The sequence below is a fragment of the Eurypyga helias genome, unplaced genomic scaffold (genome assembly GCF_000690775.1).
Source record: "Eurypyga helias isolate BGI_N326 unplaced genomic scaffold, ASM69077v1 scaffold9638, whole genome shotgun sequence".
Classification (NCBI taxonomy): domain Eukaryota; kingdom Metazoa; phylum Chordata; class Aves; order Eurypygiformes; family Eurypygidae; genus Eurypyga; species Eurypyga helias.
In genome coordinates, this window is record NW_010268985.1 from 27,441 (window position 1) to 46,401 (window position 18,961).

The 18,961-nt window shown below is 36.6% G+C and overlaps 1 protein-coding gene across 1 annotated transcript in view; it reads left to right on the forward strand.

The window, feature by feature from the left end:
* Nucleotides 1-18,961, forward strand: part of KIAA1468 (KIAA1468 ortholog) — a 67,222-nt gene that overhangs the window by 13,712 nt on the left and 34,549 nt on the right. The window contains exons 8-11 of the mRNA XM_010157942.1: nt 641-949; nt 5,645-5,720; nt 6,136-6,231; nt 14,721-14,833. Coding sequence (XP_010156244.1) covers nt 641-949; nt 5,645-5,720; nt 6,136-6,231; nt 14,721-14,833 — 594 coding nt within the window. The remainder of the gene's footprint in view (nt 1-640; nt 950-5,644; nt 5,721-6,135; nt 6,232-14,720; nt 14,834-18,961) is intronic.

Consider the following 18,961-nt stretch of genomic DNA (forward strand, 5'->3'; position numbering starts at 1 on the left):
CTTGCAAACACTGTTAGAAAGATGTTTGTTTTAACAGCTTATTTCAACACAGTGTTTTTTTCTAGAGAGCAAGGCTAGTAGAAATGACAATGTCTTTAACAACAGGAACAAAAAAATGAGACTCTAAAAGTTGGGTCAGAACACAGGATTCTGTAAGATGTCATTTCTCTTGAGCTGCACCAATACAACATATGGGCAAGTGCGTAATTTTTAAGTGTCTGTATTGACTTGCATAGTTACTATTTCAAAGCCAGGTGGGATAGTATATATTCATTCACTGCTACAGTATTTTAAGTTTTGCATCCCAGATAGAGTTCAATCTTATGACAATTTGTGTCTCAGTGTTCAGATTTCAGCCATAAGTGGAGAACAATATTGTTAGTCACTTACTTCGTTGATGCACTCACTGATTACAACATTTTTCCTACTACTAATTATTGACTAAACTGCTTTAAACCATTGCGCATTGAACAGCTTGTGTGATGTAAGTTACTTCTGCTAAAGGAATTTTTTAGCATGCCTAGAGTTGAAGAGGGAGCTCTTCAGTATGTTGTCCTTATTTCTGCACTTCAGTCTTGCGATTCCAACAACCTTCTCGTGAAAGCTACAAAAATATTTCATTTTGCTTTTCCTTTTTTAGTGAAATAGATTTTCTCAAGAATGAAAACTTTCCTGTGTCAACAGTTTATAGTGTAGCTCCCCATCCTTCTTTAAAACAAGTGCCTCTCACAGTCTCAGAGGACAATGGACGGTACTTGGATATCAAGAGCTCTGAGAATGACGATAAACATGGAAACACTGGAGAAACAAGCCTTTCTTTATCAGCTGAAGTGGATTCACGGACTTCTAAAGATGATACGCTAAGTTCTGTGCCCTGTAAAGAAACAGAGAAACTGTCTTCTTGTGCTCCATCAACTAAAGCTGCAGTCCACTTCGATAAACCTAATAGGTCAGTGGTAGATTTTAAACTCGAATGTCTTAATTAAAAACTCTTGTAAAGTTCACAGATTTTTCTAACAGTAAAATCTGCAGAATCCTTAGATCACTTGTGTTTTGAATGCAAGCGAAAGCTCTTTAGGTTACAGTGCTGGTATTTTCATATTGCTCCTAATCTTCTTAGGAATGAGTACATTTTACAAACTTATATTTTAAGTATTAAGTTTAAGGGTTTCTTTTCACCTCCTACTTGTTTCTAAAACCAGGCCTTTTCCTTGCAACAACAACAATTAAAAAAAAAAAAGCTGAAATGGTGAATGGAAAGACAGGATGTTTCCATTCTCTTTTTGAAATCTTAATTTCATAATCAACTCTTTTCTGTTTCTGCTTGAAGAGTGTTTGGGAAATGTTTTTACTTTTCTTATCTAAGACCTGTATGGGGTTTTTCTGGTGGTGTTTTTGTTTTGTGGGTTTTTTTGCGGTGGTGGTTTGTTTTGGTTTGGGTTTTTTGTGGGTTTTTGTTTGTTTTTTAATTATTTAAATAATGGGAAAGGTTATCTGGCATTCTGCTTTTTGAGTTTTGAATTTGGGGCAAGTCTTCACTGAGGAACTATGATTCTTTTAATTAAAATAGGGTATTCATCTTCTGTTATTACATGGAGACTGAGTTTATGTGTCTGAGTGTTCTTGAGAAAACCTCTCCAATCTTTTAGGTATTATAGTGAAAAGAGGCAATAACATGTTCATTAAGTAATAGATAAACCACTGTGTAGCTGTCAGGAGTAACATGAATCACAAACTTAATGAGGGTATTATTTTTAAAATAATATTGTGGACAAAGATGCCCATGAGCTCACCTTACGGTCTTATCGCTGCTATTCCTAGGGGAGCAGGTAGCCATCCTGCGTAGTGTTTTGTCAGTTCCCTCAGCGTTCTTTTGCTGGTGTTGATACAGTAATATGTTTCTGGAATTATCTTCCATCTGAAAATACCAAGTAGAAATATATGTGTGATATTCTGTGCAGATGGAAAATCATTGCAAGCTGGAGGGAGGAAGAAGAACAAAACAAAGCAAAAGAGTTGCTATCCCTGCTAGTAATTACTTTTCTTGCAGACTCTAAGTATGCTGTTTTTCCTGGATTTATTGTATTTCTTGTACTCAGTCCTAGCGGCAGGAACACTTTTTCAGTGACTTCTTAACATTAGAATAGAACAGGAGGAAAGTTTTTCTGACTTCTGAATACAGTACCTCAGAGTCTTACTACAAATTTCTTCTAGTTGAATATACTAGTGTTTAACAGGAAAGTAGAACTCTGCTTAGATTTTTCAGGAAAAATTTGCAGTAGTTCCATTTAAGCTTTCCAGGTTTTGGGTTGTGGTGGAGTTTGGTTTTTTGTTTGTTTGTTGGGGTCTAAAAATTTTTTTAATTACTATTTTTTATTTCATCTCCTAGATGAATGTCTGGACTATGTAACATTCAGAACTCACAGCTGTTATACACTGATTGCTGTAAACTTGTCTGCCTACTTTCATCTGGCTGGTTGGCAAGTTTCTTTTTGTTCGGAGTAATTGGGAGTGCTGAGAGGCGTTAAGTGCATGAATATTAGATGGATGATTTTTGGGGATTGTGAGGGTGGGTATCAAAATAGCCGGAGATCACTGAGTGAGGAAGGAACTGTGAGTATCTCCAGTGGGATTTATGACAGTAGTCTCTAGAAAAACAATTTATTTTGCTCACAGCTCCTTTAAATATAACTGCACATGGATTTATTTGAGAAATAGTTAACTCAATAGGTATCCAAGGCTTTATTTAACTTCAGAAGTCCCCTTAAATGGCGTTCACTGCAGAAATATGTAATGCAGACATAAAATGCAGCTATTTTTGTAATGAGTTTTGGTCTTAACATGTCAGTGAAGGATGAAAGGAGACCGTATTTGGTAGGGTTTTATAGATCTGTATCACTAAATTTTCTTCCTGGATTATGCACTTGGTTTATAATGATACAGTAAACCTTTTCATTAAGAATTACAATCTTTAAGTATTTTGAGATTTGTGAGAGAAGCAGCACTATAGAATTGCTGAGTATTTATTTCAGTCCAGGGCTGATTATTTATAGATCATCATGACTACAAGTTGTTCAGAATGCATTAAAAGGTATTAAAAACGAAGGCTCCATCCCAGAAGGCAAAGATTGTTACTGCTGCGGCTGGGGAGTGGATTCATGGCATAAATCTTGCCCAGATGGGAAATGAGGCTAGAAGAGCAAGTGGCCAGCTTTTTGTGACTGCAGCCGGAGCAGCTGTGCGTGCATGCCCGCAGGAGGATGTGACCATCGTTGGAGAAAGGCCTGCTCAACAGATGGCGGCAGAAAGCACTAGCAGCAGTTGGAGTTGACCACACCACATCTATTTATTCAACTCATTTTAGATGTTTGGTAGTTTGCACCTAATACAAGTTGCTTTTTGTATAGAACATACTGACTTTTTCAGTAAATTGACTCTTCTGTCCCAGTGTAACATGGAATAGAATAGTAGTGCTTGGGGTTTGTATTCATTATGCTTTCTCATATTTGAACGTCTTCACTGCTGGCATCTGTTCATCCTTGAAAAGACTTCCCACAGACGTGTGTGCAAGAGGTCTGGGTTTGTCATCGTTCTGTCCAGCACAGCCATCAAGGATTACTAGGTTTCATCAAGGAGAACCTTTCTTGACTCTAAATACAGCCAGCAATCGTAATGGGATCCGTGCTGCCCAGAGCTTGCAGTTAATTAACCCACAGGGAAATTTAGTGACATATTGTCAGACTTAGTTTTCAGTCTCTGCAAAATGTGCATAGAACTTTTGCCCTTATCTGGGATTTTAATTAAGGTTTCAAGTGGCGAAGGATCTGATGTTCTGTGGAACAAATGCCAGGGTGAAGGATAGCACAGGCAGAGGGCTGGCCAAGGCCTTGACACTCTCCTGATATTAAGCTTCTGCTCTGCAATGCTTGTTTCTGTTCTCCCAGTATAAATAAACCTTAAAGCCTTGAGTGGAGCCTGTAAATCTGTCATTCAAACATACTTTTCTGGAATAAGGACTAACATGCTGTTAAACAGAGGTCTGTTGCAACTCGCTACCATCTCAGTCATTTAATAGCTTTTTAAAAGTGAACCAGTGCACAAAACCATGCTGATTGGAATTAAAGCAAACTTAATTCTTTAAAATTTAAAACATGCTTTTAAAATGCACACTGTCAAGAAAGAAACTTGATTTTAAGTAAATAACGTAAACTATTATTTATCATATTTTGTAAATAGCCAGAAAGAGTAAAACTGCTCTGCTATATTTATCTGTATCCTACTGGGTTAGTTTAAACTAGAGGGTGGTGAAGCACTGGAACAGGTTGCCCAGAGAAGCTGTGGATGCCCCATCCCTGGAAGTGTTCAAGGCCAGGCTGGATGAGGCTTTGAGCAACCTGGTCTAGTGGAAGGTGTCCCTGCCCATGGCAGGGGGGTTGGAACTAGATGGTCTTTAAGGTCCCTTCCAACCCAAACCGTTCTGTGAGTCTATGGTTCTTAACAATTGTAAGTAGGAAGTTAGATTCATAATATGGGTGTTTTGTTAGCAAAGGGTGACTGGTGATGGGTCTACTGTAAGCAGTGTGATATTTAAATTCATTAGATAAATATATATATGTCCATACACATAATCGCATGTGTGTAGGATTTGGTGTGCTTCGGTGCACAAAATCCTATTTTTAAAGGGTTGAAAGGTGAAATAGGAATTGCTTCCTCCCTTAAGCTTGCATAGTGTCATTAGAGCATTCGAACAGCAAATGATAGAAGGTGAGATGCTTTCTGCGGATGCTTTCAGAAGATAAATGTTCTTTTTACTCTTTAGGCCTAGTAGATGGGACAGTGTTAAATAAATAGAGGCCTCAGATAAGGTAGGTGGAGTTGTTATTACTGGGAAAAATAAGATGCTGCTAATTTATGTAATGGTCAGTCCAGTAACTGTTTCCTGAGAACATTTCTGCAAAATTAACCTTCTCAGAGAAGGTTGTTTTGAGACTCTTATCAAGGTTTTGCGTGTATGCTTAAGGCTTGGAGTAGCTCAGCTGCATTGGCTGGTGCTGTGCATGCCCATGAGGCAGCACTTCCAGAGATACACATCTGCACTGGAGATTAGGCAGCAATTTAAGGTTAGTTTGAGGCTCTTACTATACATTTGAATTGAACATTTGGATTCTGCAGTGGCAGTTGAGAGATCTCTATTTGTAAGCTTGTAAGTGACTGACTACCCAAACGTTTTTATGCAATGTGCGGAATCAGAGCATTAAGGAAAAATGCTGTTTCTTATGATTTCGCTCTTCCCCCACCACCACCACCACCCTGTTTGCATAATTGCATGCTTCCTCTTCTATTGCTAAAGCTTCCTTTTCTTCATGCTTTAGTCCTATTTTTGTCTGTGCAGCAGTTTGAAAGATGTTAGATTTTTTGGAACTAAAAGTAACTTCTTAATTGGGACACCCACTTTTCTTGCTACAAACTAAACACCTTAAAAGTTCAAGATAATTTAACCCAAAGCTTTCTGCAGTATGCTTCACTTAAAACATGCTTTCTGAATGTCATTTTACCTAGCTGGTTAAACGGGAGTGAAAGGACTTGTTCAGTCACCTTTCTGATTGATGGTTTTTTCCCCTCTGCCTTTTTGATGATATTTCAGGAAATTGTCACCAGCTTTCCATCAAGCACTACTGTCTTTCTGTCGGATGTCAGCAGACAGCCGTTTGGGATCAGAGGTACATTTCCCAGTTGACATATAAAACAAGAAGATCCTTTATGCTGCATGGCAGTAATAGTTAAACAAGTAATAATTACTTTGAAACCAGACTTAGTAACCTGCATGGAGAGAGAAATTTATGTGCATGAAACTTAGGAAATAAGGATGTGCTTTCAGATTTTAGCTTAAATATGAAACCTAGTCATAGATATGTAATTACTGGGAAGTTTTGAGTCTCTACAAGTGGATTCATGCTTTTGAAGTCACTGCCAGATCAAAAATTTACGCTTAATGTGTATGAGTAAATTAAGTGTTTTCTGGTAACTGATCAGCGTGCTGTGATTCTTGTTATCCCTTTGAATCAATATTTGACTGTTCCTGTGCTTCATTTAAAATAAACAAACAAACAAAAAACTAACAACTTGGTTTTCTAGGTATCTCGGATTGCAGACAGTGAAAAAAGTGTCATGTTAATGTTGGGACGCTGCCTGCCTCATATTGTTCCTAATGTGCTGCTTGCAAAGCGAGAGGTGAGGAACCCTGAAATTCTGCTTTTTATTTTTACCAGGTTGCTTTCTTACTCATTTTGAAGATGTGTCTAATTTCATGAAAGTCTGTTATTTGCAATCATGTTCTTACTATAGTGCATGCATCTCTGCTCCTAGAAAATGGTTTTATGCCTCTGTCAGGTGAGTTCAGTAAACCTGCATGGTATCCTAATATTTCTTCCTTTGATTAAGGCACCCGTTAGCGTTCAGCAAGACTGACTGTTACTGTAGGTCCATCTCTTTGTGGTAGCACAGATATCTTTGTTAGAGAACACCATGGTTAATGTGTGTTACAAAGAGCAGAGGATACAAGTTCAAATATTAAATTTGGGTTATTTTGTCTATCAGTTTTAATAAGAATGTTCAGGGGTTTTTTTTGCAACACTTGGTACTTCAACAGAAGATTTATTTTACCATCTTTTTCTAGAAGCTCCATGTATCAGCCAAGACAAGGTTCATCAAAAACACCCCATCATAAGAAAATTAGCTATCTTGCTTATATGTTTTTCTTAAATTTAAAATGAAGCTAAATAAAATTATGAAAATAATGTTTATTTTTAATGTAAATGAAGATGGTGTTTTGCATAATCATTCATATTACATAGTTTAGAAAAGGAGGACTGTGATTGAAGATGGAAAAAAAAAAGGACTGGTTTTGTATTGCTTTGTAAATGTTGCACATTGAGAAATGTGTAAAAATAAAAAATAAGAAAATACATCAAACGAAAACTCAGTGGCCTCACAGTTTGCACTGAAATAAAGAGTTTGAATTAGCATAGCTCGTTAAGTGAGTATAGTCCTTATTGAGGGGACCCTACAGCATGGTAGACTGAGTAGTGTGTTTTGCATGAATTCATTTTAAGGCTTTGAAAAATCCTTAAGAAATTTGTACTGATCCAATAATCTGAAATTTTATAACGTGATTAATTATCGGCAGTCAACTTGGTGAGTTTGAGATGTACCACGTTTTGAAAGTCTCAGACTTCATAGAAGTGTTTGTGGTTTGGGCTTTGATGTTTGTGGGTGGTGGTTTTTTTTTTTTTGCTGTGGGGGGAGGGGTGTTAACTGGGTGCTCTGGAAATGGTTCTGTTCGTGGTCTTTCACAATAATTCTGTGAATGTTCCTCGATCAGTGTTTAATTCCTGATTTCTTATTTATTCCTTCCCACTGCTTGGCAGGATATGGTATTTTGGCTTATTTTCACAGCTTGTAGTATAATCTGTGTAATGCATTTAATATTTTTTTGTGACCTTTTGGGCTATTTCCTACTTTTTTACAGTTGAGGTTACATTTGATTACATGTATTTTTGCCTTAAAGGAATCATGTGTTTCAATTTGACTGAAAAAGCCGCAAGTGAAGATTGTGTAACTGGATTGCATGGGATGCTTAATGTTCCAAGAACTGAAATTTGCTTTAAAAATAGCGTTTCTCAGTAACCACCCATTGCTGTAACTATTGTGATGTTCTCTCAGGTGTAGTCGTGCAATTTGAAGGAAAACTGGGGCAGACCATCTGTTAGTATTTATTAATAATCAGCATTACGAAAAGCTAACCTAAGATCACCGGTCTGCTCTGAAAAGATACAGTGGTAGTATTTCAGATCTTACCCTGTTAGTGTGTTAGACATGGGAATTAAACATAATTTTGTGATGACTCCCTGAAGTACCTGTCTTTGTTCTTTAAGCATCCATCATGTTGAAATTGGTTACAAAGCCTTAACCTGAATTTGTTGTGCTATACATGTTCATTTTGGAGAACTTGGGTTTGTGGAGGTTGACAGTCTCTCAGTGGGTGTTGTCCTTCACCAGAGACTCAGCAGCCATTTCACCAGTGCTTTTACCCCTCTTAAAGTCAGTAGCAGCCTGCCTGACCTGGTCATAAGTGGTCCTGTAAATATCACAGTTGACATCTGAGCGACCGGTTAGTGTCAGAATGTCAGACACACTTCTGAAATTACTTCTGGGTTTTAGGGTGGGTTTTTTTGTGTATTAGTGCAGCTTTAATTGTTCTTCAGTGTCTGTAGTTTAGGTTCTGATGGAAGATAAAAAAGAAGGTAAAATACAGTACTGAGTAGGGCGGCTGAAGAGATCGTTTTAGTTGTATCTAAAAGCACAGTTCAACCAGGTAAAATCAATAACACTTAATATGTGCTGAAAGCAATTCATAGTCATTAAAATTCCACGTATCAACATACAACTCTAATGTTGTTTTTATCCCAGTGGGCTAGTTTATCCTACCTGTTTGAAAACATGTATGCCACTGTTTAGATTTGTATGTGAATGCCCTCACAAAGGAGATACTGCAAGCCAATAGTAATTGGAATGAAAAGTAACAAAATGCTAAAAATGTATTCTTCAAAAAAAACCAACCCATCCCTTTGGCTGTTTATGCAGTCTGTGGTAATGCTTCTTGCCAATGAACAGATTGAGATCATAAAATTTTATCTGCATTGGAATCTGCTTTCTGAAATGTGTGTTTACCACTTCAAACTAAAATACATTTAAGATCATAAAAAATACTAAATCAAGCACCTTCTTTCTACTTGTGAGGACATATACCATAAAAAGATTCCTTTGCTTTTCTCTAATTACAGTTTAGCCAATTTTTTAACATTTTTGCAATAACTGGTCAATGCAATACTGATTTCTCACCCTGGTAAGTTGTAAAAGTATGGGTTTTTTGTCAGGTAACAGGAGTAACTTTGTTTGTATGTTCAACTTCCACATCCTGCAGTATGTAGTCTCTTAGTGGAGTTTGAGACAGAGTAAAGTTTTTGGCTTACTATCAGGATCTTGTTACTCTTGTTCTTAACAAGGAATGCTCTCCCTTAATTATAAGTACCTTTCATCTCACCTATTCCAGGGTTAGTTTCTGTAACTTTCATTTGTGTTACGCACACTTAGCAAAATCATGTTAGTAGTGGTGCACATTCAGTAGACCATTAAGATTTTATGCTGAGAAACATTTATATACATGTTAAGAATAGTTTTGCTTTTATTTCTTTACAAAATTGAAGCAAAGATAATGCTGTTATCTGCAAACTCTGAATGAGTGGCATTCTCGACTCTGCTAGAAGAAAGTAACGCTCTAGATTTGAGGTGGTTCACGTTCATGTGTAGCAACTGCCCGTAGACACCACTGAGGCACTTCCATTCCCTGGCATGTTTCGTAGGTAACCATCTCTTACAACACAGTAGAACTGAATATCTTATTATACATTTTCATCTCAGTCTTAAGCTTTAAAAGCCATGAAATACTGTCTTTGATTAAAAAATGTAAAACAAGGCTGGTGTCAGAGCTTGGCAGTATATTTAAGCGACTCTTTCCAGTGGCAGGGTCAAAGAGATGTCATTCTGGTTGGATATGGATAAAGGTATGTAAGTTTGAGTTCCTAGGCATGAAAATTGTCAGTCATCGGTATCTTCTAAATGACTGTTTCTGTTTCACAGAGTAGGGAAGAATAGAAAAATTTAACTGAACAATTAAAATACTTTGTTACTCTGAAAAACTTAGATTGTGGTAGGGTTCCATAGATTCGGTTTCTGAAAAACAGGGATACTGACCACAGCCTCTTCACTGGTTCTATTCTGGTTGGTGTGGAGTGTTGGTTTTGGTCTGGGGGGCTTTTTTGGTTTGGGGGTGAGGTTCCCACACACATAAGAGAGTCATAACCATTTTTTAATCCAAGTCCTTGAGTTCCCTTCTCTGAATATGAGGGGTTAGTGTATTTGTCTTAGAATGAAATAGCTCTGTCTTAGAGTACCATTTTCATCTCTGGTCTGAAAGCTGATGTCTTTCAACACTATGTCTTTAACCATAACACAATTCATGGATGCAAGGAGTTGAATTTAATGTTTGTTAATTGAATTGCCAATTGTTACTAGTTTTATTACAGTAGTTTCATATGCAGGTTTCCAAATAAGCAGTGAATATAAATGAAGAAATACAAAGGTTTTTTGACACCCATATCTGCATTAATTCATATGTAGAAGCATCCCTTTGGGATCTATGAGAGGCTTAATTTGGATTCTTCAATATTAGTCTCATCCCATGAAAAGTAATTAGAGTTGTAATTTTAATATTAGTAAGTAGCACAAAGTTCTGCGACACGTATTAATCCTATGATTAAATATTTTTTCATTTTAAATCTAAAAGGATGAATTCTGAACTTTAAATATGCCCTTTCACAAGAGACACTGTATCCGTAATTTTGTTAATACCTGCAGCTATTTCAGTTGCTGCAAATAAGATTATTTTATTTACTGGTTGACAGAGGCCAAGTTATAGAAAAAATTTAACAAAGCATTGAGTCACAGTGTAAACACTGAGTGTTGGAGAAGATTAAAAGGGATGCATTTACAAAACTCGATCATAACGTCAGCCTGGTTTATGTATAATGTTGTCACCCGTTTGTCGTATCATTACATAAATACTTGAAATAATAAAAAAGCTGACTGTCCTAACCTATTGAAGTAGCCGGTCTTGACACTTAAGGCTGATTAACTTTATTCTTTGAGATAATTATTTTGCGTATGAGTACTCCAGCAAAAAGACACTAGTCAGGGAGAGAAACTAAGATGTAGAAGACTTGTCGGAAAACTTACATAGGAGGAACTGTTTTTCATGTAGTTGAGGTGATATCAGTTACCATTAAAAAGTCACTTCTAAGTTCTACTCCACATGCCCATGTAAATGTTGTCTTTACTGAGAACTTGAATCAGCTCAAATAGCAAATCCTGTTCAAAGATAAGAGAACATGTTGTTGTAAGTTAGGGAGAAGCTGTATAAAGGCACTGTGGTGAAGAAAAAGGGAGTTTTCCTTTGGAGAGACCTACGTGGACAGTTATGCCAAAGTACAACAGAGAGAGACGGGTTGTTTCAGTTCTCCTGGGCAGCGTGTTAGTTCAGCTTCGTAGCCTTGTCCATGGTTAGCCGGTGTGTAGCTTATCTCACAGTAAAAGCAAACTACCTTTTTCCTCTCTGTTCTACGTCTGAGTGGCTCACAGAGTAAACTGCGCAGATACCTACTTGACTTGTCCGTAGTGGAGCTGAGACTTGTCAAGTTGCAAGTGCTGACAGTGTTGTAATGGCTGTCTGCTTGGCATCTAATGGGAAACGGCATCGCAGTTCTGAGAGTTGCTCCTCGTGGTTATTGTTGGCTAACACCAACAGGGACTAATCGGTTTTCCAAAGTCAGAGGCAAAAGGGAAAAGAGGGACTTGAGGGATGAACAGGACATTTAGGAAGGACCCTAAATTAAATAGAGGAAAGGTTGTTTCTTTGTTTTAAATTTATGTTCTTGTTTTATGACTGTCAGCACAAGTGGTATTCCTTCCCAAGGAAGGCAGTGTTTCAAGTAGCACTGGAAGTCCTCTCCTTGATTATTAATCATTATGTGCAGTCTCCATAACAGTGTTATCAACTTTCCTCTTGAACTTAAACTGCCAAATGCTAATATGATTGTGTCTTATTGGAAAATGTACCACTATCTACAGCATTTCTCTGCTGTTCTTGAGAATGAAAAATCTGAGATTTATTGGACAAATCTACACCCTTAACAGCAAAGAGTGAGCTCGAACCTAACTGTAGGTTGGTTTTGGGTTTTTTTTTTCCTTAATCATTCTGAATATCCTGAGAAGAATCTATCCCCGTTGAAGTCTTTGGGAGACTTTGTTTGACCTGTTTTGTCCATCTGAGAGCAGTTTTGTTGTTCTTGTCCCCCAGAAAGTCCCTTTCGCCTCCAGTTTTACCTTCCTGTCCATTAAGTCTCTAGGGAACACATTGTTAAAGACTTCTCACTGTTTCTCCGCTCCCCTTAATAGAAGGAACTGTAGAAGCACTGATGCAGCGATGCAGAGAACACTTTCTTCTCCCATAGTATGCATGAAAGAATGTGACCAATGGACAAGAAAATACAGCTAATTCCGTCAGCTGTAATAACCAGCTTTCTGCAAGGTAAAGAACCAGCCTTGTATCTGCCCCGTGTCAATGGTGTTAGGTCATTCATTAGCCTTTCACACACAAGGTGGTAGTATCCAGGTGAATACTGGGAGGTGTTTTCCCTTCATACAGACTCAGCTGGAAAAAGACAACTTTCTTAACTTCCTTAAATTTGAAAAGAAGGTTTTAAAATAAAAAGTTCATGGCACTATTTTGAAATCTAGCAGTAGTTCTGCATGGGCAGTTTCTTTTGAGTAGGTACTCGAACGTAGTAGGAAAGTCAAGTCAGTGTGGTGGTTTCAACAGATGAAACAAAACCCCCAGATCATAAAAACATACATTTTAATGTCCTATTTCATGGGCTATCTTCTATTTTTTAGAAAATTCTTTGAGTACTTAAGAATAATTGCAAGAGCAGTTGGATAATGTGAACTCAGGTTACCCTGACTTCAGAAAATCGGGTCTCTGTAAAGTAACACAAGGGTTGTTTGACTTAAAGGTTTTTCCATGAGCTATGTGCTTTATGGTGAAGTTAGTAATTATGTTCTGTATCTACAAATTGCAATCTGAGATCCTCTTTAGAATATTATTTCTTTAAAGTATAATTAGTGGTATTTAGAGGTTTTTTTTTTTTCCCCAGATCTTTTTGGGTTGAAACAGTGTTTGCAGGAAAGAAAATGCTTCTGTGAAGTACAAAATAAAAAACTAAACAGGTTGTGCCTTGTCAGAACTATAAATGGGCAAAACCTGAATGTTAAGTATACAAAGAATAAAATCTAACATGCAAGTTATAGAGGGAAAGGAGCTTTCAGCTGAAGAACTTTATTTAGCTCTTTGTGCTGTATAATTTTTAAAGTTTCTTTAATACAGGCTTTCAATTCATGTTATTTTTTGTTGTGCTAGACTTATTTAAAAATAAATCCAAAACCTGGTTCACTGAAAAATATTGAGAAATAGAAATGTCCAAATTGTTTAAATTTATTTCTCATTTCTCCTACTGTGCTTTCAGATTTTTGAAGTGGTAGGTAGGATATTTCCACATGCATTCCTTTGTCTCATCATAAATTCCCTAGTATGTCATTGGCTTAAATATTGCCAGAATACCTTCCAGAATGTTAAAATATATTTTGGGATGTGTCTTCGTCAAATTCATGGGAGAAAACATAGCATCCTGACTAGACTTCTTGTAAAATGAAAACAAAAGCCTATCAGGAGTTGACTAGCTTAGGTAATAGTCTAAAATATTGTTTGATATTTAACATAAACATAGCACTTGCTATTTAGGGAAACAGAAGTTGGGCAGAGAGGGTGTCTTTAATACTGTGCCCACATGTCCACCTTGTGCAACAGGAATACTTTCAAGAACGTTATGGATAGGTCACTTCAAATGTCTGCAAGAAGAAATTGACACCTCCCTGCAAAGTTATCACAAGTAACTATAGATTTTTTCCAAGTTTTGTTTCCAATCTTTCCTAGTAACTTCCAAAGTGTTTCCCACTGTCATCTGTTTGCTTGTCATGGCTTATTAATTTACCAAAGGCTTGTCTGTTGAAAGTGGCTCAGAAGTATGTGGCAGGTGGGAGAGGAAGTTTCCAGATCACTTGCCCATGTTTTCTGTACAGACACCTAGGTTTGTCTTGTTCTTTTCCCCCAACCTCCCAGTATGATGCTTCTATCCCTAAGCTATTAAATCGCCTATAAATCATGTGGCTTCCAAACTCACTTGGAGTAAAGTCTCACATCGACAAGGTCAAGGAAAGGGACTTCCAGTCCTTGTGTTAGACACATTTGTTTCTTGTGGGAATGAATACCATGAACTTTGAAGGCGTATTTAGAAAGGAGGTCTTCACTATCGCGAACAGCCTTGTATTTTCTTTCAGTTAATGTTTTATACAGTATTTTCTTGGTAGTTTGTTCCTTAAGAGAATTTAATTGCTCTAAAAAGAAAGTTCAGCTTCAGATATTGCCTCTTTATTGAATTAAAAAGAAACAAGAAAACCCACACCACCACCAAACCTCGAAAAAATTCCCAGTCAACACAGAATAGAGGGTACCTGTCTGCAGTCACCTTTACCAATATATGTTTCTCAGTGCTTATTCACACTTTTGCACAAAACTGTGCAAAATCATAAATTTTAACCTTTAACTCCATGGCATCAGATACAGCTTTTTTCTTGGGAGCTCTGTTTCATAGAAGTCTGTTGAGTTTGCTTCAGTTCAGTAGACAGTGAAGAAAATTTAAACCATGTTTGTGCTCTTAATTCTGGTTATAGGTGATCTGCATATGTTAATTGTAATTTTTGCAGAGCTTTTTATTTTATGTGCTGGTTCTCCCCTGATCTTTCCTAGCAGGAAACTAATTCTAACTTTTTCAGGTCACTTAATAAGAGATCAAGACCCTAAAACATCTTCTGTAACTGTTTTGATGTTATGTAGCTAGATTTATCTTCTTAGTTTCTTTTGCCATTAATTAATATATGCCCAAAGCGTTTTTACTTTGTTTGGTTTTCCCCTACCTAAAACTCTTTAGGAATTGATCCCACTCATCCTGTGTACAGCCTGCCTCCATCCTGAACCCAAAGAGAGAGATCAGCTTCTACACATACTGTTCAATTTGATCAAACGACCAGATGATGAGCAAAGGTGTGTTTGCGTTTGTGTGTTGCGGGGTGAGAAGGACCCTTTTTTTCGTTGTCAAAGAAGCAGAACTAATAGAAACTGGTTATTATTGGGTGATTTTTAACTAAGTTTCACTTAAGCTGATATTTGGCTGATATAATGTTGACAGTTTTATGTGGGCTTTGGGATTTTCCGTTTCCATGAAACTTTAACTTTCTAGTTACTGAAATGTAAGAATGTGCTTGGTAAGCTGCAGGGTTCCATTTTTGTTTAAAAATTAACTTGGGAACTTTGTTAAAACGAGCTTTAAGATCATAATTCTTAACAATGGTTGATACAGAAATCAAAACAGCTTTTTTTAAACCTTAGTGTATCTTAGTCATCTATATGTTTGTAAGTTAAATGCCATGTTCAGTTGGGGAAAACAGCATGAGAAAATAGAACTCTTCCTACTTACGGTTCAGTGCTATGCTAGCAATAAAAAATTCAGGAGACTGAAGCTGTGATTTAGTTCTGACGAGTGTTGAGAGCTTTGTTTTATTTTGGTTAAGACTTTGAAACAAAGTGTACTTTTTATTTTGTTTTATAAATTTAGTTCTTCAATTCTACTCAGGAAATCTGACTTGGTACTAATCTTGTAAACATTATCCTTAAGGTTGAAAGACAGTACCCTCGCTGGTATGTTTTTTTCTCTAACTGTGGAAAGATTTTTTGTATTTGGCCTGTAGCTCTTCCATTATTTTCATTAGAGATGTTTTGTAAAGCATCTCTATCTGTCGTTGCTCTATTCTGTCTCCAGACAAAATCGCTTTCTGAAATTGGTGGAGAGCATTTATTTTGAAGATTCTTTGATACTGAAGTGTTCTGGTATCTTTCTAAATTGTACCTGATTTAGAGATGAGGTACAATTGAAAGAGATGGCTTTGGAGACAAAAAAAAAAGCATAAATAAATAAAAGCAACTTTTAGCACAGTAGCACCATGCAGATGGAAATTACCAAAAGATGCAGTCCTTTTTCTACTTCAGTCATTAGAAACCTGCTTCTGAAAAATCTGATGTTACCTAAAATGTTTAGAATGTCCCATGCAGGTTATGAAGCTAAAACTGGTTTTGGTTGGTGGGGGAAGGAAGTTACATCTCCTTCATAGTCTTTTGTCATTAATTTGTCACAGGATCGGGGGCCTATCAAGTAGATTTTTCATGTGCCTGTTTAGCTGAAGTTAGGTATGTCTTTTCCAGCAGCTAAGAAAGCATAAAATCCAAGTGTCTTTTTCCTTCAAGACGTTAATTCTTTGTTGTGAGTTAGAGATTAGTATCTATAAATAACTCATTTTCATCAGAAATTTGGGAGCGGTATTCTGCTGTGACCTCCAGGGCAAAACGTGTATATACATAATATACATTTACACACATAAAAATCCTAAGTTCTAAAGATGCCATAACACCTGACTGAAGAATAAGTAAAACTCCATCAAATAAAAGAGATTCTGTATACAAATTAGATAGAAGATACTCAGAATTTCAGTCGGTATTTTATACTTCTAGATTTGTATGGAAACATATTATGGATGCTTGTTTTTTATCTAATTAATTTAAAATTTATTTTAGCAGTATTGTGCAATATGAAGTAAGCAAAGACGTTCAGGTTTAGACACCAGAACAATCCTATTAATTATATCAGATGTTATTTGGTTACCTTCTGCTCTACTGCACAGGCCTACATTATCTGCTGTACTGTACAGGCCTACATTATACATTAAAGTAGGAGGTGATAAGTTGATTTTTTTGGTAAATGCAAGAAACAAATGTGACATTGCATTTCTAAGGAAGAAGTCATTAAAAATTGGTCTTTTACTTGAAATATTTGACATTGTAAAGTATGTTAAAAATTATGTGGAAAGCCAGTGTTGTTCTTGCCTGTGCAAGAGGCTTTTTGGTGCATGCACATAGAGCATATTGCCATAGTCTTGTGCACCAATGTTACATTTAACAAGGCCACTTTTATCCTCAAGGCTGAGCTTGTTAATGAACTACTCAGCTTTTCAAAATGTCTATCAAATTCTCCTCTGCGAAGGAACAAATATGCGTTAGCTTTACTTAAACTTCTTTTTGGACAACTCTGTTGGTTTTGGAAGCTAAAGAGCCATGAAGAAGTTGTGTTGGGGTCTTTTAGGACAAGGTTAAAACACAGTTCAAAATGTGAACTCTTGAAGATTTCTAAGTAATATACACAGAAGCAGCACTCAATGAAAAGAAGCTGAAGTACATTAAGCTTGGTGTGTCTGGCATGATACCACCTCTTACAGAACACACATAACTTGCTGACATGTTAAAGGAAACTCTAGCAACTACGTTTTTAACAAGAACCTTGACCTGTCCCTTAAGACTGAATGTAAGATTGAATTGTTTACCAGTGCATGCAGTCACTTTCTGAAACCTCTTGAAAGAGAAATGTTAAATTAGTCTGTCTTAAATGTAACTTCTGCCTTGTTCCTCTAGTCTGATTCTTGATTTTGCTTTGGTTTCTGTCCTGGTGAAGCACACTAGTGCTCCACTCAGTCATACCGATTTCCTTTATGTTCCTGCCCAAGTGATCGTAAGTGCATAACCTGGAGAGAGCTCTTTCGAGGGAAGCATTCCCATCATCTTGTTAACAAGAGATCATTGTGACAATAAGTAGGAAGAAGTTTTTTCCCCGTCACCAGCCTAGACCGCAGTTTTTGCCACAGCTAAAACATCTGTTTCAATGACCTGTTGTTGAGATCCTTACAACCTTTCCTCCCCCCGAAATACAGACTGTTGTCATATAGTTTTAAGGTGGTTACAGTAAAATATTTAAAACATTATTTTTAAATATTATTACAATATCTTGAAGTTCCTTTTGCCTTGCCTGTAAAGTAGGGAAATCTTGACTTAGTCTTGAGATTTTGTGGAACTTTTTTGAGAAGGCTTAGTCATTAAAAAATATATATTTTGGTTTTCCCCATTTCTAATGCAGAAGATTTGAAGTCATTACTGTATTCTGCTATTTGCTGTTTTAATATCTTATAAAAGCATATCCCATTGCCTAGTTCTGTGATTAGGTGCAGCGTGTGTAGAACCAAAGGGAGGCATTTGAATAACTATTTTGTTGGTTGTAGAATGCAGAATCACCACAAGCTTTTGTCTCCATATTGCTATCACATATCAGCTGTTGATTTTGAGTCTTATCTAATCGTTGCATTTTTCCCCCAACCTTTTTACCTTGACCAAAGGTCTAGTTCTCTGTATCAGATAGAGAGGAAAAAAACCACTCCCCCAACACACAACCAAAGAGCTCTGTTTGACCTAAAGAATGCTGGGGGTGGGGTGAGTGGGAATCTTTTTCATAGACTATTTCTTCTGGAAAAGTGTTTGAAAGTGAATGAGTCTATTTTTGATGGTGCATATTATATAACCAATTAAGAAATAACCAGCAGAATCTCTGCCTTTCAACCTTAAGAGCATACTATTAGCTGCAGTAAATATTTTAGGAGTTTAGACATGACACTAAAATGGTAACAAATGAATTCTGGTTTACTTCCCGCAAAGTGATTCTAAACAAATTCTCCCTGATGTCCTAATCTTACTGTGAAGGTGATACAATGAGTATCTCGTGTCTGTGCATTGTTGTTTGGAAACTAGTTATTTTAGTGCTGATGTGTGCACTAAAAATAACTAAACTTGTGAATTCCATGCAAAGTTGGTGTAATTCCAATCCTATTAAGAGTAGAAATTGATAGAAGTAAAAGGCAAGATAAACACTCATTGAATAAAAGTTTACGTTTCACAAATGACAGTTAAGTACAATTTTACAGAAATTTTGAATATATCTCTGCCTATGAATGGGTAGAACAACAGTGATTTCTTGCCAGCTTTAAGGAAAGTTAAAAAATACAAGTATATAAGTAAAAATTAATCAGATGATTGTAGAGTCTACTGATTGATTAATTACTTCCCTTTTATAATGGGCTTTGGAAGATTTCTGGCAAGTGTAGTGTTTTGGGAGAGATGACTGTTAACTTGCATGGTGGAATACTGCAAAACAGTTTCATAAAAGAATCAAGTTACTTGTTTTGAACGAATGTCATTAAATCTCACAAATTCTTCTAAAAAGCTGTATGTGTACTTGAC